At 45.6% G+C, this 21,779-nt stretch overlaps 1 protein-coding gene across 1 annotated transcript in view; it reads left to right on the forward strand.

Annotated features, from left to right (window-relative positions):
* Nucleotides 1-21,779, forward strand: part of HMCN2 (hemicentin 2) — a 377,259-nt gene that overhangs the window by 34,831 nt on the left and 320,649 nt on the right. Inside the window, exons 2-3 of the mRNA XM_082263033.1 lie at nt 15,855-15,925; nt 21,469-21,627. Coding sequence (XP_082119159.1) covers nt 15,855-15,925; nt 21,469-21,627 — 230 coding nt within the window. The remainder of the gene's footprint in view (nt 1-15,854; nt 15,926-21,468; nt 21,628-21,779) is intronic.

The raw sequence follows: 21,779 nt of genomic DNA on the forward strand, positions 1-21,779 counted from the left end.
CTGCTGCTGGTCCCTATTCCAGAGTGATAGTCCCTGTTTCAGGCTCTGTTCCTTTTTCCTCCACATGTGTCCTAACCACTTCTGGACCAGAAGATTTCCCCCCTTAACCACTTAAGCCCCGGAAAATTTTACCCCCTTCCTGACCAGGGCCTATTTTGCGATTCGGCACTGCGTGACTTTAACGGACAATTGCGCGGTCGTGCGACGCTGTACCCAAATGAAAATGACGTCCTTTTTTTTTCCCACAAACAGAGCTTTCTTTTGGTGGTATTTGATTACCTGTGCGATTTTTTCATCATGCGCTATAAACAAAAATAGCGTCAATTTTGCAAAAATAACAATATTTTTCACATTTTTTTATATGAAATTCCCCCCAAAAAAATGTAAAAATCAAAATCTTTTAACATTTTAGGCCAATTTTTTTTTTTACCAGATGTTTGGTAAAAAAAATTGCAAAAAGCGTATTTTGATTGGTTTGCGCAAAAGTTATTGCGTTTACTAACAAAGGGAAAGATTTTTGTCATTTTTTTTTTTTTTTTTATCGCGTAATGGCGGCGATCTGCGTTTTTTTTTTTTTTTGCGGGACTGCGACATTGGGGCAGACAGATCAGACCCTTGACTGACATTTTTGGGGTTACCAGTGACATTACTACAGTAATCAGTGCTAACAATATGCACTGTTACTGTACTAATGACACTGGCAGGGAAGGGGTTAACCCAGTGGTGATCAAAGGGATAAGTGTGAGCCTAGGGGGTGTTTTCTAACTGTATGGGGGGGAGAGACTTCTGGGATCAACACAGAGACCTGTGATCCTAAATAGGAGGATCACAGGAGCTCTGTGTTCATTCCAGAGAGAATAACGGTCTGCTGTGTTTACAACAACTGACCGTCGTTCTCTCTCAGCAGGGAGCGATTGCAGGTGCCCGGCGGCAATCGCGACCGGCTTCCCCGCTTCCTAATGGGGGCAGGCTTGCGCCCCCAAGGAACGCGCCAGAGAACGGACGTACCCATATGTCGGTTCGCGCAGCTGAGCCAGCCTGCCGCAGTATATCTGCAGTAGGCGGTCGGCAAGTGGTTACTAGATCTGATACTCAGCTCTCACTAAATAAATTCAGAAAAGAATGAGTGGGAGGAAGGGAAACCAAACAGGCCCTTCTACATATTGGACACAAAATGTTCGGTACCACATCCTATTGAGAAGACTACACAAAAAAAAAACACCTCTAACTGCTAGAAATGAGGACTTTAATGGTACCACTCGATTTTATAAAAATATCAAAAGTTTATTATAAAAGTCATAAAAATATGTAAAAAATAAAAGGACACATTATTACAAACATTTATATCTAGACAGGGGCCTAACTACAGGGGTTGCAGGGGTTGCAATTGCAACTGGGCCCCATGCTCCAAGGGGCCTGTGTGGCTCCCCTGTACACCTGGATAGGAGGGGCGGCGGGGGCAGCATGTAGAGAAATCACTGTCCTCCTTTTTCCTCCTCTAGCTGCAGGAGGAAAATGGAGGAGGTTGGTTCCTCTGTATGCTGCCCCTGCCACTCCCCCTATCCAGTTCACTTGTGTTCTGCTGTCTCTGGGCCCCTGTGTGCTCCCCTGGTCCCCCCGTACTGTGCTGCCCCCCCCGCATTGTGCTCCCTCCCCTCTCCTGCCAGGGTTCCGGGGGCCCTTCATGGTTTCTTGCACCGGGGCCCTGGGGTCCTGAAGGTTCTAATTATGCCTCTATATCTAGACAACATATGCATTGTATTATATGAGAGTTGCCTCATCACTATTCAAAGTGGGTGGTGTGCTTGCTGTTACGTCGACGCGTTTCACAGGTCAAAGCGGGCTTCATCAGGTAGAAGATTATTACAGGAAAGCTCTATATTGAAGAAATACATATTAGTCAATTTGCATGCTACGTCAGTTTGGTAGAGCTTAGTTCGCCCCATGAAACAAATCGCTTTACATACCTGTAATGCATATATATATATAGAGTGGATACACACAATAATGTTATGATCAAGTAGTTGCTACTTCCTTTAGTGGATGGGATAGTTCACCAGGCTTTTGTCCAACAAATCCTCAAACATACAGGCTCCAAAAACACTCCCTTGGTATATTGTGGTGGTATGGGTCTAAATATAGATGTCAGGCAGGGAGTATTATTAGATGTTCTGTCAAATAAAGTATCTACTTGTCTAAAAAGAGGATAGAAAAATAGACACACTCAATGTTTTATTCTACAAATGTTAAAAAAAACATATATGATGTTTTAAGAAGACAACAGTATTACACTTAAACATTGCCAGTACATTAGAAACGAATCTATGATCACTCATTATCCCCATCAGACTTGGACGATGGAATGCTTGTTGTGATTTTGACGCGTTTCACCAGTCCATGCCCACTTCATCAGGAAGATAGCAACAGTCATGCTCTATAATAGGGAACAATATAATCCTTAAAACAGTATAGTAAGAAATGCAGATGACACAAAGTAGTGGAATAATATCCTTACAGGCTGTCTCCAATTTACAAGCTGTCCTCAATGCATTGCTTCATTGGGCAACTATGTGGCAAATGAGGGTTAATGTAAATAAATGTAAATTTATTCACTTGGGGGCTAGGAATATGCATTCAACATACATACTGGGGGGGGGTACAACTGGGCTGGATTGGATAAGGATATGAGGGTTTTAGTAGAGCCGAAGCTTAATATAACATGCAATGCCAATGTCATGGACTTGCAATAGAGCTTGGCAAGCTTGCCTGTACCTTCATGTCTGTATTAGAGGTCAGACTGCATTTCTGGATCCTTTTTATCATCTCTACTTCCTGTTCCTGCCCCGCCCAGGTCATCACAGGAAGTCTATATTAACCAGTGCACTGCAGGTCTGCTTTGCTGTTCAACAGTATTCGTTTCCTGTTTCCTGTTTGCCGTGTGCTTGAACTACTCTTCTGTGTACTGACTTTGGCTTGTCTCTGACTATTCCTGTATGCCTGTTACCCTGACCTTTGGCCTGTCCCTTGACTACCCTTCTCTGCCTGTTACCCTGACCTCGGCTTACCCATCACCATTCTGTGTGTCCTGAGTGGCTGCTTCCCTTCTCTCCCTACGGAGCATGACCTGGGGGACCCCAGGGGCCACGACCTGGGCCCAGCTGCAGCGAAGTCCATCCTCACCACTAGAGGCTCTGGTGAACACCTGCTGGGTCTTAGACTCCGCGCCCTGGGGAATCTTGGGCTCACGTTCCGGTCCATCCGCAGCAGTCTGCTATTGGGTTCACTACCTTGCGCTGTGCCCCTGCCTCCAACAGGGTGCAGTTGTCACCTGGCCACAGGTGACCTGACTGCCAAGCTGCGGTTTCCAAAGCAAGCAAAGTCCTTTCTTGTATTAACAAAGGCATGGACTATAGAGAGAGAAATATAATTTTGCCCCTGTACAGATCATTAGTAAGACCTCATCTGGAATATGCAGTTCAGTTTTGGGCACCAGTTCTCAAAAAGGATATCGGGTAACTGGAGAAAGTGCAGAGAAGAGCAACCAAACTGATAAGAGGCATGGAGGAGCTCAGCTATGAGGAAAGATTAGAGGAACTGAATTTATTCTCTCTTGAGAAGAGGAGATTAAGGGGGGATATGATCAACATGTATAAATACATAAGGGGTCCATATAGTGAACTTGGTGTTGAATTATTTACTTTAAGGTCATCACAGAGGATAAGGGGGCACTCTTTACATCTAGAGGAAAAGAGATTTCATCTACAAATAAGGAAAGGTTTCTTCACAGGAGGAGCTGTGAAAATGTGGACTAGACCCCCTCCAGAGGTGGTTCTGGCCAGCTCAGTAGATTGCTTTAAAAGAGGCCTGGATTCTTTCCTAAATGAACATAATATAACTGGGTACTCACATTTATAGGTAAAGGTGATCCAGGAAATATCTGATTGGCTCTCGGGGATCAGGAAGGAATTTTTTCCCCTTTTTCCCCTGTTGGAGCAAATTGGATCATGCTTTACTGGGGGTTTTCACCTTCCTCTGGATCAACTGCCGGTATAGGATTGTGTATATGGGATTGTATGTTTTTTTTTTTTCATTTTTATATTGGTTGATCAAGATGGACTTCTTTTTTCAACCATGCTTACTATGTAACTATAAATATCCAATACAGGTTTGTCCTCCCTATTGGGGACTGGGGAGCAAAAAAATATTTCATAACTGTACTTTGCATGTAAAACAATCATATATAAAGTGATACCCACAGCCACCATTTGTAAACTTTCTGGAACAGATAGGTAAGCTCCTCCAAAGTTAGTCCACTCCTAGTCCACATACAAAGGTAAGAGGGAAACCCTCAATGACACTAATGTTGAGTCATGTGTAAGGATACTGAAAGTAAAGGGAAACAAATAATGATGATAATGTGGCCTAGCACAGGTAGAAGGGTATGCCTACTAAAGAAAGGGCAATGATCTATCATTTTACGGCAATATGTCAATGGTGCTCCCAAGTGGTAAAAATAATAACATCATTGGGGGCCCACATTTTCTAAACTACACCCCTACTCCCCTATTTAAGAAAATTACCTCTATGGCCCCCTAAGGGCTTAGAATTTCAAAACCCCTTCCTCCCATTGGCTTATTTAACGTTAAACAATGCCCATGTGTTTCTAATGTGGAAGAAAAATACACTGGACTGATTCTGGTGTGAACCAACCCTTACTTTTGGCTTCCTTTGTAATGATGAACGTGGCTCTGGAGTACTTTTGCCCTTTCCTGACCCATGACATTGCTGTGGTAAGGAGATAGACTCTTCTAAATTTTGTAGGCAATAGGTGTCCTTTAAAATCCCTACACAAACAAAGCCATATAGGCACGTATGTAGTAACCATAAATCTCAGACGTGTGTTGGCTACCTGCCAGCCACTTTGCTCTCATTGCGCACGCCAGTGCCCGCAGTGCCCCAGAGGATTTGTCCTGAAGGAAAAGTTTATGAACTTTTACAACATAAAGATCATTTTCAGTCAGCACGCATACCTGACAAAGGGCCTGTCTGGTCTCTTCAAAGAAGATCAGCTGTCCCGGATATTTACTGGAAAATACTTCCCCGAGGGCTCTGTATATGTTATGCAATGGCGAACTTTAATAGAAAAGTTGTAGACATGTAAATGTAGCTTATTGCTCCACTAGGGGTGAATATGAAATACTTACCAACCAGAAGGCAAACATGTCAATTTTCTGCAATGTGACCCCCCCTGGGGTATTTCTGAGATTCTTTCACTAATAGTGTGTGTGCGTACTCCTCGCAGCCTAAATAACATTAATCATAACCAGTGCCGAACTTGGATGTTGATGGACAAGCAGGTATATAGGCAGTCCAAATATATAAACACTATATTGTCAAAAGTATTGGGACACCTGCCTTTACACGCACATGAACTTTAGTGGCATCCCAGTCTTAGTCCGTAGGGTTCAATACTGAGTTGGCCCACCTTTGCAGCTATAACAGCTTCAACTCTTATGGGAAGGCTAGGAGTAAGGATTAGGCAAGGAGCAGCTCCACTAGGGTGAATATGAAATACTTACCAACCAGAAGGCAAACGTGTAAATTTTCTGCAATGTGACCCCCCCTGGGGTATTTCTGAGATTCTTTCACTAATAGTGTGTGTGCGTACTCCTCGCATCCCAAATAACATTAATCATAACCAGTGCCGAACTTGGATGTTGATGGACAAGCAGGTATATAGGCAGTCCAAATATATAAACACTATATTGTCAAAAGTATTGGGACACCTGCCTTTACACGCACATGAACTTTAGTGGCATCCCAGTCTTAGTCCGTAGGGTTCAATATTGAGTTGGCCCACCCTTTGCAGCTATAACAGCTTCAACTCTTCTGGGAAGGCTGGGAGCAAGGAGCAGGTCCGATATACGGTCAAGCCAATAGGCTGGAAGGATAAACGGACCGCATCCTGCCAGAAGCATGGGACTTTAGAGGCATAGATTAAATGGCTCCCTCTGCACGGAGGACCAGGATCATTACTCTATCCATTAAATAGCACGCAGGGACTGGTATGCAACCAGGAAATTGGATTTATTCCCTTTCCTTCCCCCCCTGGACGTGGGTCTGGTCCCGTACTCACCTTCTGGGGAGTTCCCGGCTCTGGATCAGTTCCCTCCTGAGTCCTGACCAATGCCGTGTCATTACTGAGCTATGCCTTGCACCATGGATGGTTGTCATTTCCAACAGTTGTTATCCTTTGTTTAGAACAAAAATGAATCAGTAGAAGGATTACATATTTCTGGTCCCTGAAGAAGCCAATCTTTGAGGGTCTATACCTTGGCGAAACATGTAGGACCTATGTGATCCATATTACTACTACTTATGATTCACCTATCTTATTTGGAAATGCAAATGTATGAGGCGGTTCACACTACTCCGACTTGGGACACGACTTGTGTGCCCTCAAGTCGCCCCAAGTCTCTTGTCATCACAAATTCAATGTAAATCAATGAGAGCCGTCTTAATATGCACTACTGAAGTCGCTCGACTTTAGAAAAGGTTCCTGTACTACTTCAAGGCGACCTCTATCCGACTTGTGCCCATAGACTTCAATGGGAGTTGCCTCTAAGTCGGATCCTTATCTTATTTCAAGCCACTTGTTATCAGACTTTCCAGGAAGAAGAAAAAGATTACCCAGGCATTCCCCACAGACAAAGTCGCCTATCATTTCAGTCTCTTCAAAGTAGTGCACAAGTCTCTTACAAGTCTCTAAACAAGTTGAAAGTCACGCTAAAAAGTCGCTCCTTCATGGGGCGACTTTCTGGTCGCGGTAGTGTGAACCGGCTCTATGTGTCTGTTTTTCTATGTTTTTAATAGTAAATTGTATTGGGATTAAAATCTTTTTTATATATTATACTATGATCCTTGTTGGATAATTTGTTGCCACCATTTAATCTATGCCTCTAAAGTCCCATGCTTCTGGCAGGATGCGGTCCGTTTATCCTTCCAGCCTATTGGCCTGACCGTATATCAGACCTGCTCCTTGCCTAATCCTTACTCTCTACTTATGTTTTAGGGATGTGGCAATGATTGGTGGATTAATGTGACCCAGTATTCTTTCATTTTTTTCTTTTTGTCTTCTGGGAAGGCTGTCCATAAGGTTTAGGAGTGTGTCTATGGGAATGTTTGACCATTCTTCCAGAAGCGCATTTGAAAAATTATAAAAACCTTTGGGATGAAGCCAGGCCTTCTCTAATTCATAAAGAGAAAAACAGAGGCGCCTCTAAGCGTAGACTTGTATACACATTTATTGATAAAATTATGCACTTACATCTGAAAAAAGGTGCTCATGATTAACCACTTGCCGACTGCCTAACGCCGATCTACGTCGGCAGTCAGCCCCTCACAGGCAAAGTGACGTAGGGCTACGTCACTAGCTTGTGAGGGTCTAGGGAGCGAGCGCGCGCCCCCGGAGGCGCGCTCCCGCGTGGCCATGGACCCCCCCGCGCGTGTGACCGGCGGACCCGATATCCGCCGGTCACTCTGCGATCGGCGGGGGAGAGGGAGAAAGTCAGACAGCTTGTGTAAACAAGCTGCCTGTCATTCTCCCCTGTGTATGAAGGATGATCATACGGTTCTACTATGTAGAACCGTTGATCACTCTTTATACATCTGAAGCCACAGCCAATCACAGTAGAAAGCACGCCCTTAGGGACACACATACCCCCTCCCTTTCAAAAAAAGTTAACCCCTTCACTGCCAGTGTATTTTTACAGTAACAGTGCATATGTATAGCACTGATTACTGTAGAAATGTCACTGGTAACCCCAAAAGTGTCAAAAATGTCAGTCAAGGGTCCGATCTGTCCGCCGCAATGTCGCAGTACCGCAAAAAAAATCGCAGATCGCCGCCATTACGCGTTAAAAAAAAACAAAAAAAATGACAAAAATCTTTCCCTTTGTTAGTAAACGCGATAACTTTTGCGCAAACCAATCAAAATACGCTTTTTGCGATTTTTTTTACCAAACATAGGTAGCATAAAACAAATTGGCCGAAAATGTTAAAAAATTTTGATTTTTACATTTTTTTGGGGGGAAATTTCATATAAAAAAATGTGAAAAATATTGCTATTTTTGCAAAATTTACGCTCTTTTTTTGTTTATAGCGCGTGATCAAAAAATCGCACAGGTGATCAAATACCACCAAAAGAAAGCTCTGTTTGTGGGAAAAAAAGGACGCCAAATTCGTTTAGATACAGCGTCGCACGACTGCGCAATTGTCCGTTAAAGTCACGCAGTGCCGAAATCGCAAAATACCCCCTGGTCAGGAAGGGGGTAAAATCTTCCGGGGCTTAAGTGGTTAAAACCCATTCCGGTGGTTCCGAGATGAGGTGAGTGGTAGACGTAGTCATCCTATCTGTGCAGCCGTCCTACTGGGACTGAGCCCTCCTCGCCGTGGCCGGCAGTAACGGCGGAGCTGTAAACAGGAACAAAGCTCGTAGTCTGTCAGTGGAAGTGAGGCTTGGTTCACAGTCGGATAAAGATGACGTCATGAAGGTGCGACGCGTTTCCGAGCGTGCGTACTTCTTCACAGCAAGAACTCACTTCCACTGACAGACTACGAGCTTTGTTCCTGTTTACAGCTCCGCCGTTACTGCCGGCCACGGCGAGGAGGGCTCAGTCCCAGTAGGACGGCTGCACAGATCGGACCACCCACCTCATCTCAGAACCACCGGAATGGGCTTTTCTCATGAGCACCCTTTTTCAGATGTGAGTGCATAATTTTATCAATAAATGTGTATACAAGTCTACACTTAGAGGCGCCTCTGTTTTTCTCTTTGTTCTTAGTTCTGTGGAACCCCTGGCTTTGGTTTCTTGAAGGCTGCCCTAATTTGGTGGACTTTTCCCTTCCATCCCACTCAATGACTGTATTGATCCTAATGGACTTTGGCCTTTTTGTGTGACCCATGCGCCTGTTACATGTTTGATGCTTCTCTAATTCATCCCAAAGGTGTTCTATCGGGTTGGGGTCAGCCTGGCCGTACATAAAGATAGAAGTCCTCTAATATTGTGCATAGTTAATTCGGAGTATCCCACTATTCCCTTCTCCCATCCCTAATTTAACCACTTGCCGACCGTCGCACGACTATTTACGTCGGCGGTCAGCCCCTCACAGGCAGAGCGACCTAGGGCTACGTCACTAGCCTGTGAGAGCTCTGGGGAGCGAGCGCACGCCGCCACGGACCCCCCCGCACGTGTGAGCGGCGGACCCGATGTCCGCCGGTCACTCGCGCTCGTCGGGTGGAGAGGTAGAAAGGCAGGCGGCTGATGTAAGCAAGCCGCCTATCATTCTCCCCTGTGTAGGAATAGTGATCATACGGTTCTACTATGTAAGAACGTTGATCACTGTTCCTACACCTCAAGCCACAGCCAATCACAGTTAGAATCACGCCCCTAGGGACACACATAACCCCTCCCTCTCAAAAAAAAGTTAACCCCTTCACTGCCAGTGTAATTTTACAGTAACAGTGCATATGTATAGCACTGATTACTGTGTAGTAATGTCACTGGTAACCCCAAAAGTGTCAAAAATGTCAGTCAAGGGTCCGATCTGTCCGCCACAATGTTGCAGTACCACAAAAAAATCGCAGATCACCGCCATTACGCGTTAAAAAAAAAACAAAAATGACAAAAATCTTTCCCTTTGTTAGTAAATGCGATAACTTTTGCGCAAACCAATCAAAATACGCTTTTTGCGATTTTTGTTACCAAACATATGTAGCATTAAACAAATTGGCTGAAAATGTTAAAAAAATTTAGATTTTTACATTTTTTTGGGGGAATTTCATATAAAAAAATGTGAAAAATATTATTTTTGCAAAATTGACGCTCTTTTTTTGTTTATAATGCATGATCAAAAAATCGCACAGGTGATCAAATACCACCAAAAGAAAACTCTGTTTGTGGGAAAAAAAGGACGTCAAATTAGTTTAGGTACAGCGTCGCACGACCGCGCAATTGTCCGTTAAAGTCACGCAGTGCCGAATCGCAAAATAGGCCCTGGTCAGGGAGGGGGTAAAATCTTCCGGGGCTTAAGTGGTTCAAATAAAACACAAAGCAACCAACTACCCCTTCACTGGTTATTGGAGCGAGCCAAGGAGGAGAAGTGGAAAAATGTTCATGTCAAGGTTGCTGCTGGTAGCTCTGGGGGGGACCCGAAAAGTGTGAAATCTTACGAGGGCAGTGCTACATGTCGATACAAATTAAATTAAGCTTTAATGGACATCATTTGATGAATTATAGATGGGATCTGTCTGTGATCACCTTTATTGTCAGTCGGTCTGTACACCACGTTCAATCTGTTTTACGGTGAATGCAGACATGCATTCTTGGCTCAAGTTCTTTGCACAGATAAGCCATAGAAAACCTCTGCATTGCCTAATTACCTATTAAACCTGAGACACTGTACAGAGCTATAACTTCCTCTTCATAGCTCTTTAGTCGTTTTATAGGAATAGTAAACCAGATTTGTAATTCACCTTTACTGTTCGTAAAAGAGACACACGGGCTTATGTTTTATTTTTAATGTGACGCATTTTCTATATCGATGCCATAATTCAGCAAGCAAAAAAAATGTGCACAAATAAATGTCTTCTCCTAATACAGGCATTGCTGGAAGGTTGGTAAAGTTGTGTTTATATCCACCCTGAGAAAAAGCAAGAAGGAATATAAACTTCATAAATTCGAACACTTGGAAAGGTAATCTTGCGAATTCTTGTAGTACATGGGACAATAAGGTCTCTGCTGTGTTCCCAGCTTCACCCACCAGCTCACCAGCTGTGATGGTTCACACATACAGTTGGGAAAATAATTATTTGATCCCCTGCAGATTTTGTAAGTTTGCCCACATACACTACGAGCATTTCCCGGAGAGGCTGGTGGCAACATATCCGGATCGGCACTCTGCATATAACATTTTGGTTATACACAAAGGAAACACATATGTTATAGTCAGTGGCGGAGCTAGACTTTTAAAACAGGGGTGGCAAACGGGTGGCGATATTTTTTTGCGGCGGATCCTCTTCGTCGCGCATTTTTAGTAGTGCATAGTTAGTACAGCGTACCCCATTCAATGCAGAGTTACTACAGTGTGCCCCCATTCAATGCAGAGTTACTACAGCATGCCCCCCATCAATGCAGTGACCAGCGTGCCCCCCATCAATGCAGTGACCAGAGTGCCGTGTCCCAGAGGCGTAACTAGAACCTTCAGGGCCCTGATGCAAGTAACCATGAAGGGCCCCCCAGACCCCTGGCCGGGGCCCTTACCTTCAAGCCCAGGGCTCTTCCCACTAATCCTGGGGCTCTTTACACTCGTTGGATGGCCTTTTATTACGGTCCCGCAGCAGGATTCTTTCACAAGTTCTGCAGTGGGCCCCCTTCCTGCAATCTTGTGGGCCCACTTCCTGCAATCTTGGGGCCTCCCCACAGTGGTGCAATGCCAGGGTCCGGTGGAAGTTCACCCACTGGTTTGCTACCGGGCCCCCTGGAGCATGGGGCCCGGTAGCGATTGCAACCCCTGCAACCCCTGTAGTTACGCCCCTGCCGTGTCCCCTTCAATGTAGTGACCAGCGTAACCCCCCATCAATGTAGTGACTAGCATGCCCCCCATCAATACAGTGACCAGCTTAACCCCCCATCAATGTAGTGACCAGCATGCCCCCCATCAATGTAGTGACCAGCGTACCCCCCCATCAATGTAGTGACCAGCATGCCGTGTCCCCTTCAATGCAGAGAGGCTTACCTAAGGTAGAAGAACATCTATCCCACATGTTCAGTCTGCCCCGCAGCTAGTTCTCTTGACCGAGCGGTGAGCGCGGCACAACAAACCAATCACGTCGTGAGTAGCGGCACAGCGAACCAATCAGGTGTGCAGGCACGTGTGATTGGTTAGATGTGCAGCTGCTCACGGCGCCACTGCTCACCGCTCAGTCAGGAGAACTAGCTGCAGGCAGGCAGACGGAACATGTGGGACAGATGTCGGGCTCTGTTCTGCTACCTTCCACAACGACTGAGTATCGCACGTTTGGCGATGTGACTATCGCCCACGCTCGCAGCACAATAGTCGATATCACATCGACTATCGTTCAGCCCTACCTATGAGTGTAATGTTTTCAGCGGGGTGGCAAGGATTTAGTCTGGGGTGGCAATTGCCACCCCAGCTAGCCCTCTGGCTCCGCCACTGGTTATAGTCCCTTTTGAAATGGTCATATGATCTTGGCAACCCTTTGAGTCCATATATAGGGAGGATACAAGATATCTAATGCTTCTGCTGCCATAACTCCACAGAACTGCCTGAAGAAGCTGCGGAGCGAAATGCGTAGCGATTCTTTGCTTACGTTTCCACTACTATTGAACCCTAATTATCCTAAAAAAGTCTGACCATTCTCACGGTCTAAATCTAATTGATCGAATATGTTATACTTGTCATGCACATGGGTTCTTTCGATTTAGGAGCATACTGTCACATGACTATGTATGTTTGCATGATGGTTTTTTATGAAACTTTTTTATACATATATTTTTTCAAAGTGTACATTCTTCTTGAGATCAGTCAATGGATGCCTTCAAAGTCCTACTCTTTTTAAGGGGATGAAGATATCCTTTTTTCTTCCCCCTTTCAGTTCCTTATTACCGACATACAAAGAATTAAAGGGTCTATAATTTTTATCATAGATGTATTTTAAATGATAGAGACAAAATATCAACCAAAAATCCAGAAAAAAAACACAAAGCAAATGCTATAAATTAGGTTGCTGTTCAGTGAGTAAAAATATTATTTGATCCCCAAGCAAAACATGACTTAGTACTTGGTGGAGAACCCTTGTTGGCAAGCACAGAGGTAATGTCAGGGTGCCAGGAAACCAGACCACACAGGGATGCAGGTAAAATAAAGCAGTTTATTGGAGCAAACCACAATAAACGCACAGCAAGAGTGAGGAAGTCAGAGCAGGAAGAAGCTGGGATCAAGTCCAGAAGTGGGTAATCATCCAAGCCGGGGTCGAGTCCAGAAGCGGGTAGCCTACCGAAGCCAATGCGGGGTTGAAAGCCAGGAGAGTAGTCAGCCAAGCCAGGTCATACATGGAAGAACACTGAGAACAGAAGACTGCTAGCAGAGATACACCTTGGAGCACAAACACAAGGGCAATAACTGCAACCCATCAGGTGATAGATATAGTTAGGTGCGCACAGCATCATCACTGTGCGACACTCAGGCAGCAGGCAAGTGATGATGCAATCAGAGTTTATAAGAGGCGGCAATCTGCACATGTCCAAGATGGCTGCCAACAGGAGGGCAAGGTAAGTTCTTGACAGGTAAGACGTTTCTTGTAGTTGGTGACCAGGTTTGCACACATCTCAGGGGGGGTTTTGGTCCACTCTTCTTTACAGATATTCTCTAAATCTTTAGGGTTTTTTTGGCAACTCGAAGTTTCAGCTCCTTCCATAAATTTTCTATAGGATTAAGGTCTGGAGCTTGGCTAGGCTGCTCTACAACCTTAATGTTGTTCTTCTTTAGCCACTCCTTTGTTGCTTTGGCAGTATGGGTTTTGGGTCATTGTCATACTGGAGGACCCATTCACGACCCATCTTCAGTGTTCTGGCTGAGGGAAGAAGGTTCTCATCCAAGATTTTACAATACATTGCCCCGTCCATTGGCCCTTCAATGCAGCAAAGTCGGTCTGTACCTTTAGCAGAGAAACAGCCGCAAAGCATCATGTTTCCACACCCGTGCTTGACTGAATGGAATGGTGTTCTTGGGGTTATAGTCCGCATTTTTCTTCCTCCAAACACGGTGAGTTGAGTTAATGCCGAAGAGCTCAATTTTAGTCTCATCTGGCCACAGAAATTTCTCCCAATCCTTCTCTGAATCATTTAGATGTTGATGCTGGATGCTGGGGGATCTATTGTTGCTGGGAAGAATCTATTGTTGCTGGAGGGCATTTTGTTGTGGTGGGGGGTTGCTGCAGTGGAGGATTTATTATTGTTTGGGGGAACTATTGTTGCTGGGGGGCTATTTTAGTTGGGGGAAGTCGCAGGGGAGGATTTATTGAGGGGGGGCGATTGTTGCAGGGAAGGATTTATTGTTGCTGGGGGGCTATTGTTGGGTGTCTGTTGTTGCTGATTGTGGGGGATCTATTTGACAGTTTTTTCTATTGTTGCAGGGGAAGATTTATTGTTGCTGGGGGGCTATTGTTGCAGGGGAGGATTTATTGAGGGGGGGGGGGCGGTTTTTGCAGGGGAGGATTTATTGTTGCTGGGGGGCTATTGTTGGGCGTCTGTTGTTGCTTATTGCGGGGGATCTATTTGACTGTTTTTTCTATTGTTGCAGGGGAAGATTTATTGTTGCTGGGGGGATCTATTGCTGTGGGGGGGGGGGAGAGGTCTATTGTTGCTGATTCCAGGGGATCTATTTTACTGCTTTTCTAGTTATTAACAAACTCTATACAAATTACCTAGAACCACAACATGATACTTGGTTCTGTATTCTCTAAAAGGGGGGGGGGTACTGGGAGGTGGATAGAGGGTGGAACCAAAGGACAGTGCTCGGAGGTGGGTAGAGGGTGGAACCAAAGGACAGTGCTCAGAGGTGGGTAGAGGGTGGAACCAAAGGACAGTGCTCGGAGGTGGGTAGGGGGTGCAACCAAAGGACAGCGCTCGGAGGTGGGTAGGGGGTGGAACTAAAGGACAGTGATCGGAGATGGGTAGGGGGTGGAACCAAAGGACAGTGCTTGGAGGTGGGTTGGGGGATGGAACCAAAGAACAGAGCTCGGAGGTGGGTTGGGGGATGGAAACAAAGAACAGAGCTCGGAGGTGGGTAGAGGGTGGAACCAAAGGACAGTGCTCGGAGGTGGGTAGAGGGTGGAACCAAAGGACAGTGCTCGGAGGTGGGTAGGGGGTGGAACCAAAGGACAGTGCTTGGAGGTCGGTAGGGGGTGGAGAAAAGGGGTGATTCAGAAGAAGGGAGTACCTGCACCTATTCTCTGAGAAAAAAAATCCCTGTATACAACTAATTGATTATACTGGTACAAACAAGCCCAACCAGCACCCAGATAAAGCAGATGGTCACTGGAGCATTAGTCCACCTAAAGCAGCATATGTTGTTGTATTTGGACTGTAACTTGAGGAAGCAAAGCCCTGCTACTCTACCAAGATGGCACTACTCTACCAAGATGGCACTACTCTACCAAGATAGCACAGGGCAGAATAAGGCACGGTAGGCCAGTAATAGGGAGAGGTTCAGATGTAAGGAGGCCACAGGCAATGTTGTTGACCAGTCCTTTGCTTCCCCTTATTGGCCACAGCTTCCACAGTACAGGTCCTCTTTAGCTCAGGGCATCAATGTGTATGTCTAAATCTGTAGCTCTCAAGGACCTGTTATATACAAAATTCAAAGTTTACAGCTGCAGTGGACTTCTACGTCTTCAAAAGTACAGTTGTGTGCATTTTTCTGATGTTTCCAGCAACATTGAGTTCTGTTCACCATATGGCCACATTTATACAACCAATCCAAGGTTGTACATCATGTGTTTTAACCAGCATGAAATCATGCTACCCTGTACGTAAAACATTGTCGTCATTCTTCTCCTACAAAGGCTCGAAAATTCCTGCTGTCTGAATATAAACATTTTTACAATGGAGCGAGTGACCTGGTAACCTGATTGTTTCTACGTTCCTTAATAGGAGACATCAAGACTTGTTGGTGCCACCAGGAGGGTTATCTGTATTGTGTGACTTTTCATTCCCACAAAGTGAGGTCATGTCCTGTCATTAACAGCGCACTTTTCTGTGTTTACTTTCTAGAGATAGGACCCGTCACCATCACCACAGACCCAGAAAAATTCAAAAATGAACTGGAAGAGCTCTATGTCCAGGTATTTAACTATTTTCCCACAACTTTTTCTAGGCGGCCTGCACAAGTGTATCTAGACTCAAGAACAAAAAATGTAATCTATTGCATCTTACTGGTTCTTAGACATAGTAGATGCATTCGTTTTCTTTTTTCTAGGGTTTTTTTTTCTTTTACTTTACATTTGGTGATCCTGCTGGTAGCGCACTTTCTGTCCAACTGGAGAAACAGTGTTGTCACCCTTGAAGAGGGCAGAAAGAGCGTAAGAACAAAGTAAAAAAGAACAGCGCTACCTAAACCAATCAATTCAGCTAATAATACAATACTGCTGTAAAAGTGTTCAATGTTAACCACTTTACTACCGTAGGATTTTGCTGTCTTACGTCCAGGCCACTTTTTGCGATTTGGCACTGTGCGACTTTAACTGACAATTGCGTGGTCGTGCGACGCTGTACCCAAACGAAATTTTTCCCACAAACAGAGCTTTCTTTTGGTGGTATTTGATCACCTGTGCGATTTTTACTTTTTGCGCTATAAACAAAAAAATAGCGTACATTTTGAAAAAATAACAATATTTTTCACATTTTTTATATGAAATTCCCCCCCCCCAAAAAAAATGGAAAAATCAAATTTTTTAAAATTTTTTGGCTAATTTGTTTCCTGCTACCTATGTTTGGTAAAAAAAAAATCACAATAAGCGTATTTTGATTGGTTTGCGCAAAAGTTATTGCGTTTACTAACTAAGGAAAAGATTTCTGTCATTTTTGGTGTTTTTTTTTTTTAACAAGCAATGGCGGCGATCTGCGATTTTTTTGCGGGACTGCGACATTGCGGCGGACAGATCGGACCCTTGACTGACATTTTTGACACTTTTGGGGGTACCAGTGACATTACTACAGTAATCAGTGCTATATATATGCACTGTTACTGTAAAAATGACACTGGCAGGGAAGGGGTCAATTTTATTAGAGGGAGTGGTTAATGTATGCCTGGTGCTTACTGACGTGTGTGGGGGGAGGTGACTGAGTGACACAGGGACAGATCACATGTTCAGCTATGCTGAACCCTGCAATCTGACCCTGTCTGTCACTTAGGAGATTCGCCCGCTTTGTTATAGACTCGATTCCCCGACGATCGGGGAAGAGCGGTTGTGATTACCGCCGCTCCTCCCCTGGCCCGACTCCCGCTGTGACTGAATACAGAACTGGGATAGGAGAAGGGATGAGTGGTATACTCCAACTAGTAACTATGCACAATTCTGAGGACAACTGACTGTAGAATGCGGCAAGGCCGCTGCTTCACATTGCCACTGAAGTGAAGATATGTTAACTGTTCCCACTTGATAATTCTCTTGAGGGTTAATAAATTGGCACCCCCTTTACTCTCACTGCCTGTGTGCTGACTGACACCCTTCTGCTGACTCTAGCCACTGGAGTGGCCCCCTTCCTGGGCAGACCCATTGGCAAGCTCCCCTGTACTTACACTGTTTTTGCAGAGTTGCTCTGTTTTCACCTCCTCAGTCAGCTTCATTGGACCTCTGGGTTCAGCCACACTTTGCTGGTCCACTAGGCCAATTGCCTGTGACCACCTTCCACACCTTCAGAAAAGGAGACAGTCATCACCCTCCTTCTGGGACTTGGCTTCCCACCCAAATACCCCTTGTCACATGTGCCCTTGACTTTTATAACGTATCCCAGGATGCATCACTGCTTGTGCCAACCCACTGAGATAGTTACAAAAGCCTGTGGGTCACTGGCTGGGTTTCCTCCACTGTCCAACAGGCTCCCCTATTGGATACAGTGGGGACACTCCCTCAGCCCAGATGAATCACACCCTGGGCACATGCAACAGTCTAACTATTAATCGGGCTCCCCTAAAAAGCAGACAGAGCAACTATACTTTCTCTGCCCAGCACCTATTTAGGAGAGTGCTACATGTATATTAATTATTAAAGACCAGTTCAATATCCTATATTTGTATTCATATTTAATAAGCACAATAAACCGAAGTGAACAATGCAAAAATATCTAATCATATCCGTAAATATAAACCTCACAATGTATTGTCACATCCAAAAAAGTGCTTAAGAAGTCACTGTTGTCGCTTCGAATTGCAATGTGCAAAATGCAATGTGTGGAGCACCATTACGGACTTCTTAACGTATAACTAAAGGCAAAACTTTTTTTTTCGTTTTGGATAGAGGGGAAATGAATTAGAGCGCCTGTCAGTTTTTATTGCTGTCTGTGCCCCTGTTGGGGAGATTTACCCTCTCTATATGTCCTGTTTACCATTATCATTGAAAGTGAATTAAAAGATCGCCAGAAAAGTAATAGAGGGGAAATCCTCCTATCAGGAAACGTTCCCCGGAGGAGACCCTCCGTCTCCTCATACTCATCAGTTTGCACTATGGGCGGCAGTATGAGATGGGGAATTGCCATTCGTAACGTGCCACGAACTGATGACACACAAAACTGCTGGAGAAAAAAACCTTGGGCATCAATTTGCTGCCCCTCTCAAAGTGCTGCCTAGGTCCAATGGACCCAGTAGGACCCATGGTAGGGCCGGCCCTGGGCTCAGATAAGTATTAGGGGGGCTGCTACACACGGAAGGCTTTTTATCCTAATGCATAGAATGCATTAAGATAAAAAACCTTCTGACTTTACAACCACTTTAAAGCGGAGCTCCACCCAATTTTTAAAGTTCGGCCCCCTTCGTTGCTGATCACAGTGACATTTGTGATCGGAATTTATTTTTATTTTTTTAAAAAGCATGTTGGCTTTTTTGCACATAAATAGTCAACTTCCATTGTACTGCGCCGCGGCGAGGTACATCATATCCCTCCACTCGCTGGCTTCTGGGATGTAAGTGTCATCAATCCCAGGAGCAGCTTCAATGGGCAGCCTAGCATTGCGGTATTTCAATGAGAGAGCCGCGCTCTGTACGGGCTGTGCATGCGCGAGATCAGGAGGTGCATGCTGGGTAGCCAGCAGCACCATATCCCAGAAGGAGCTACAAGCGGGCTTCAGATGCCCATACTGAAGATGGGACCATGCTTGTTAGAGAGAATATTGTGAGTAAATTGCATAACTATATACCAAAAAAAGACTACATTTACTATATATGTCGGAATAGATTATGTAAGCTGTGACCATTGTGAGGGTGTTTTTTAGAAAAAAATAAAAAAACAACTGGAACTCCGCTTTAAAGTAGAACTATAGGCTAAACTTTTTTTTTTTTTTTTCATTTTGGATAGAGTATGGGAGGGTTATAACCCCTATAAGATAAACTTTTGCCATCTGTGTCCCATTGGGGAGACTTCCCTTCACTTCCTTTCCCATAGCCAAACAGTAAGTGAGAGGAAATCTCTAAAATTAAGGGGATTCCTTGAAGACCCCCCCAGGTCACCAGAATTAGTGTCCCCATTGGAAGATTTCCCCTCTATTACAGTGGCAGCTGCTGAATGAAAATTGGGGGGGGGGGGGGGGTGGGTCGCGGGCCGGCAATCAAATCTACCACCCCCTCCCTCCTCCCGCCTCCTGGGACGGACAGGTGGCTGCCCCACCGGACAGCCAGCTTTCTTACCTGCTCCTTCCCCGAGCTGCTGTGAGTCTCCTCTGGCCGTACGACTCCTCCCTCTTCCTGGCCAATGGCCAGTAAAATCGCTTCTCTTTTCAGCCAATCAGGAAAGGGGTCTGCTTCCTGATTGGCTGGGAGGAAAAACAGTGTGATGATATTGAATATTCATTCGCTAATGTCATACAACTGGGTGGGCTCAGGGCGCAGTGCTCTGCGCCTCAAGCCCACCCTTTTTTGAAGCCTATAAGAGCCTCTGGCTCTAATCACATGCTTAAAAAAAAATAAAAATCCCCCATTGGAATCCAATACGTCCAGGCGCCCTGCATGTAAATTAGGGGGCCGGATGCATGGATAGGGGGGGGGGGCGGCGCCCCCAATGGACAGGCCACCACTGCTCTATTACATTTCTGGGGACAACCTAAAATGTGGGACTTTCTTTTACTTTCAGTGATGATGGTAAGCAGGACAAATAGAGAGGGTGAATCTTCCTAAGGGTGGCACAGACAGCAATAAAAACCTAATAAGTGTTCTTTTCCATCTCCAGAATAGTCAATATTCCCATTGCACACCTTGATGGATATAGGCACATCTGTTATGGGTGCGGCAGCGTTCACCAGCTGGACACTGGATCTATCACGGATACATGCCTGGTGAAGGGGTCCTGCGTGACTCCGAAACGTTGCATTTATTCTGATGTGACCCTTTTGCAATAAAAAAGTTTCTTCGGACTGCTGTGCAAGATCCTTGGTGTGCTGGTGAATATGTATGTATCTATTCTATCCAGTGGCGGCCCATCCATTAGGGGCGCAGGGGCGCCGCCCCCCCATCCATGCGTCCGGCCCCCTAATGTACATGCGGGGCGCCGGACGCATGGATTCCAATGGGGGATTTTTTTTTTTTTTTAAGCAAGTGATTAGAGGCAGAGGCTCTAATAGGCTTTGATAAAGGGTAGGCTCGGGGCGCAGAGCACTGCGCCCTGAGCCCACCCAGTTGTGTGACAATAGCGAGTGAATATTCACTATTGCCACACTGATTCCCCTATTGTCCAATCAGGAAGCGGGTCCTGAGACTTGTTTCCCGATTGGCCAAAAGAAGGCATCCTATTGGCCAAGGAGGGAGGAGAGAGGGAACATGGGGACTGAGGGGGAAGCCGCCGCTGGAGCAAGGTAAGTCTGCTGCTGGAGTGATTGGAGGGGGGTCCGGGTCTGCCGCTGGAGTGATTGGGGGGGTTCTGTCTGCCGCTGGAGTGATCGGAGGGGGGTCCGGGTCTGCCGCTGGAGTTAGGGGGGGGGGTCCGGGTCTGCCGCTGGAGTGATTGGGGGGTTCTGTCTGCCGCTGGAGTGATCGGAGGGGGGTCCGGGTCTGCCGCTGGAGTGATTGGAGGGGGGTCCGGGTCTGCCGCTGGAGTGATTGGGGGGGTTCTGTCTGCCACTGGAGTGATCGGAGGGGGGTCCGGGTCTGCCGCTGGAGTTATTGGGGGGGGGGGTCCGGGTCTGCCGCTGGAGTGATTGAGGGGGGGGTCCGCCCGTCGCCCCCCCCCCCCCCCCACCTGATGGAGCACCAGCCACCACTGAATCTATCTCCACTCTATCCAAAACTAAAAAAAGTTAAAAAGTTTTGCTTTTGTTATACTTTAACTGAACAAGCTGAAGTTAGAAGCTGATTGGCTACCATGCACCAGATTTTGCACCCTCCAGTTTTAGTAAATCAACCCCAATGCTTCTCATCTTTATAACATAAAGGGAGGTGTCTTGTAATTTACCAAGAGATCTCGGCAAGGTTGATAACACTGTGCCTTGAATGGGACGGAAGTATTTTTCCTGGCAGTATCAACATGCATTTCTTGTCTTTATTGAACAGATATAACAAAACACTTTCAATCATAAGTTTAACAGACAAAAAAGAAGTAAATAAGATAAATGAATTCTTATGGATTACCGATACATTAAAAAGATGCATCTTCTTATTCCCTCTATGCCCTAATGATTTCAGGGTGGGGGTGACTGCCCGGAGATGAGCGTGGGTGCCATCAAGATGGCCTTGGAAGTTTCCCACCCTGGATCCTTCATTTACGTTTTTACGGATGCCCGCGCCAAAGATTTTCGCAAGAAGCAAGAGGTTCTCCAGCTGCTGCAGCTCAAGCAGTCTCAGGTTAGTACATCTGGCATTACAGTTTTAATATTCAGGTTTTCCCAAAGTTTCTTATGGGCCTCATGTACATGAATTAGAACATAGTGGTGCAGGAGTTGGAAATAGCAGCCAATAGGAAACAAGTCAATGACATCAGGATACGAGATCCGGAA

The sequence above is a fragment of the Pelophylax lessonae genome, assembly GCF_965119305.1.
Source record: "Pelophylax lessonae genome assembly, chromosome: 7".
NCBI lineage: Eukaryota > Metazoa > Chordata > Amphibia > Anura > Ranidae > Pelophylax > Pelophylax lessonae.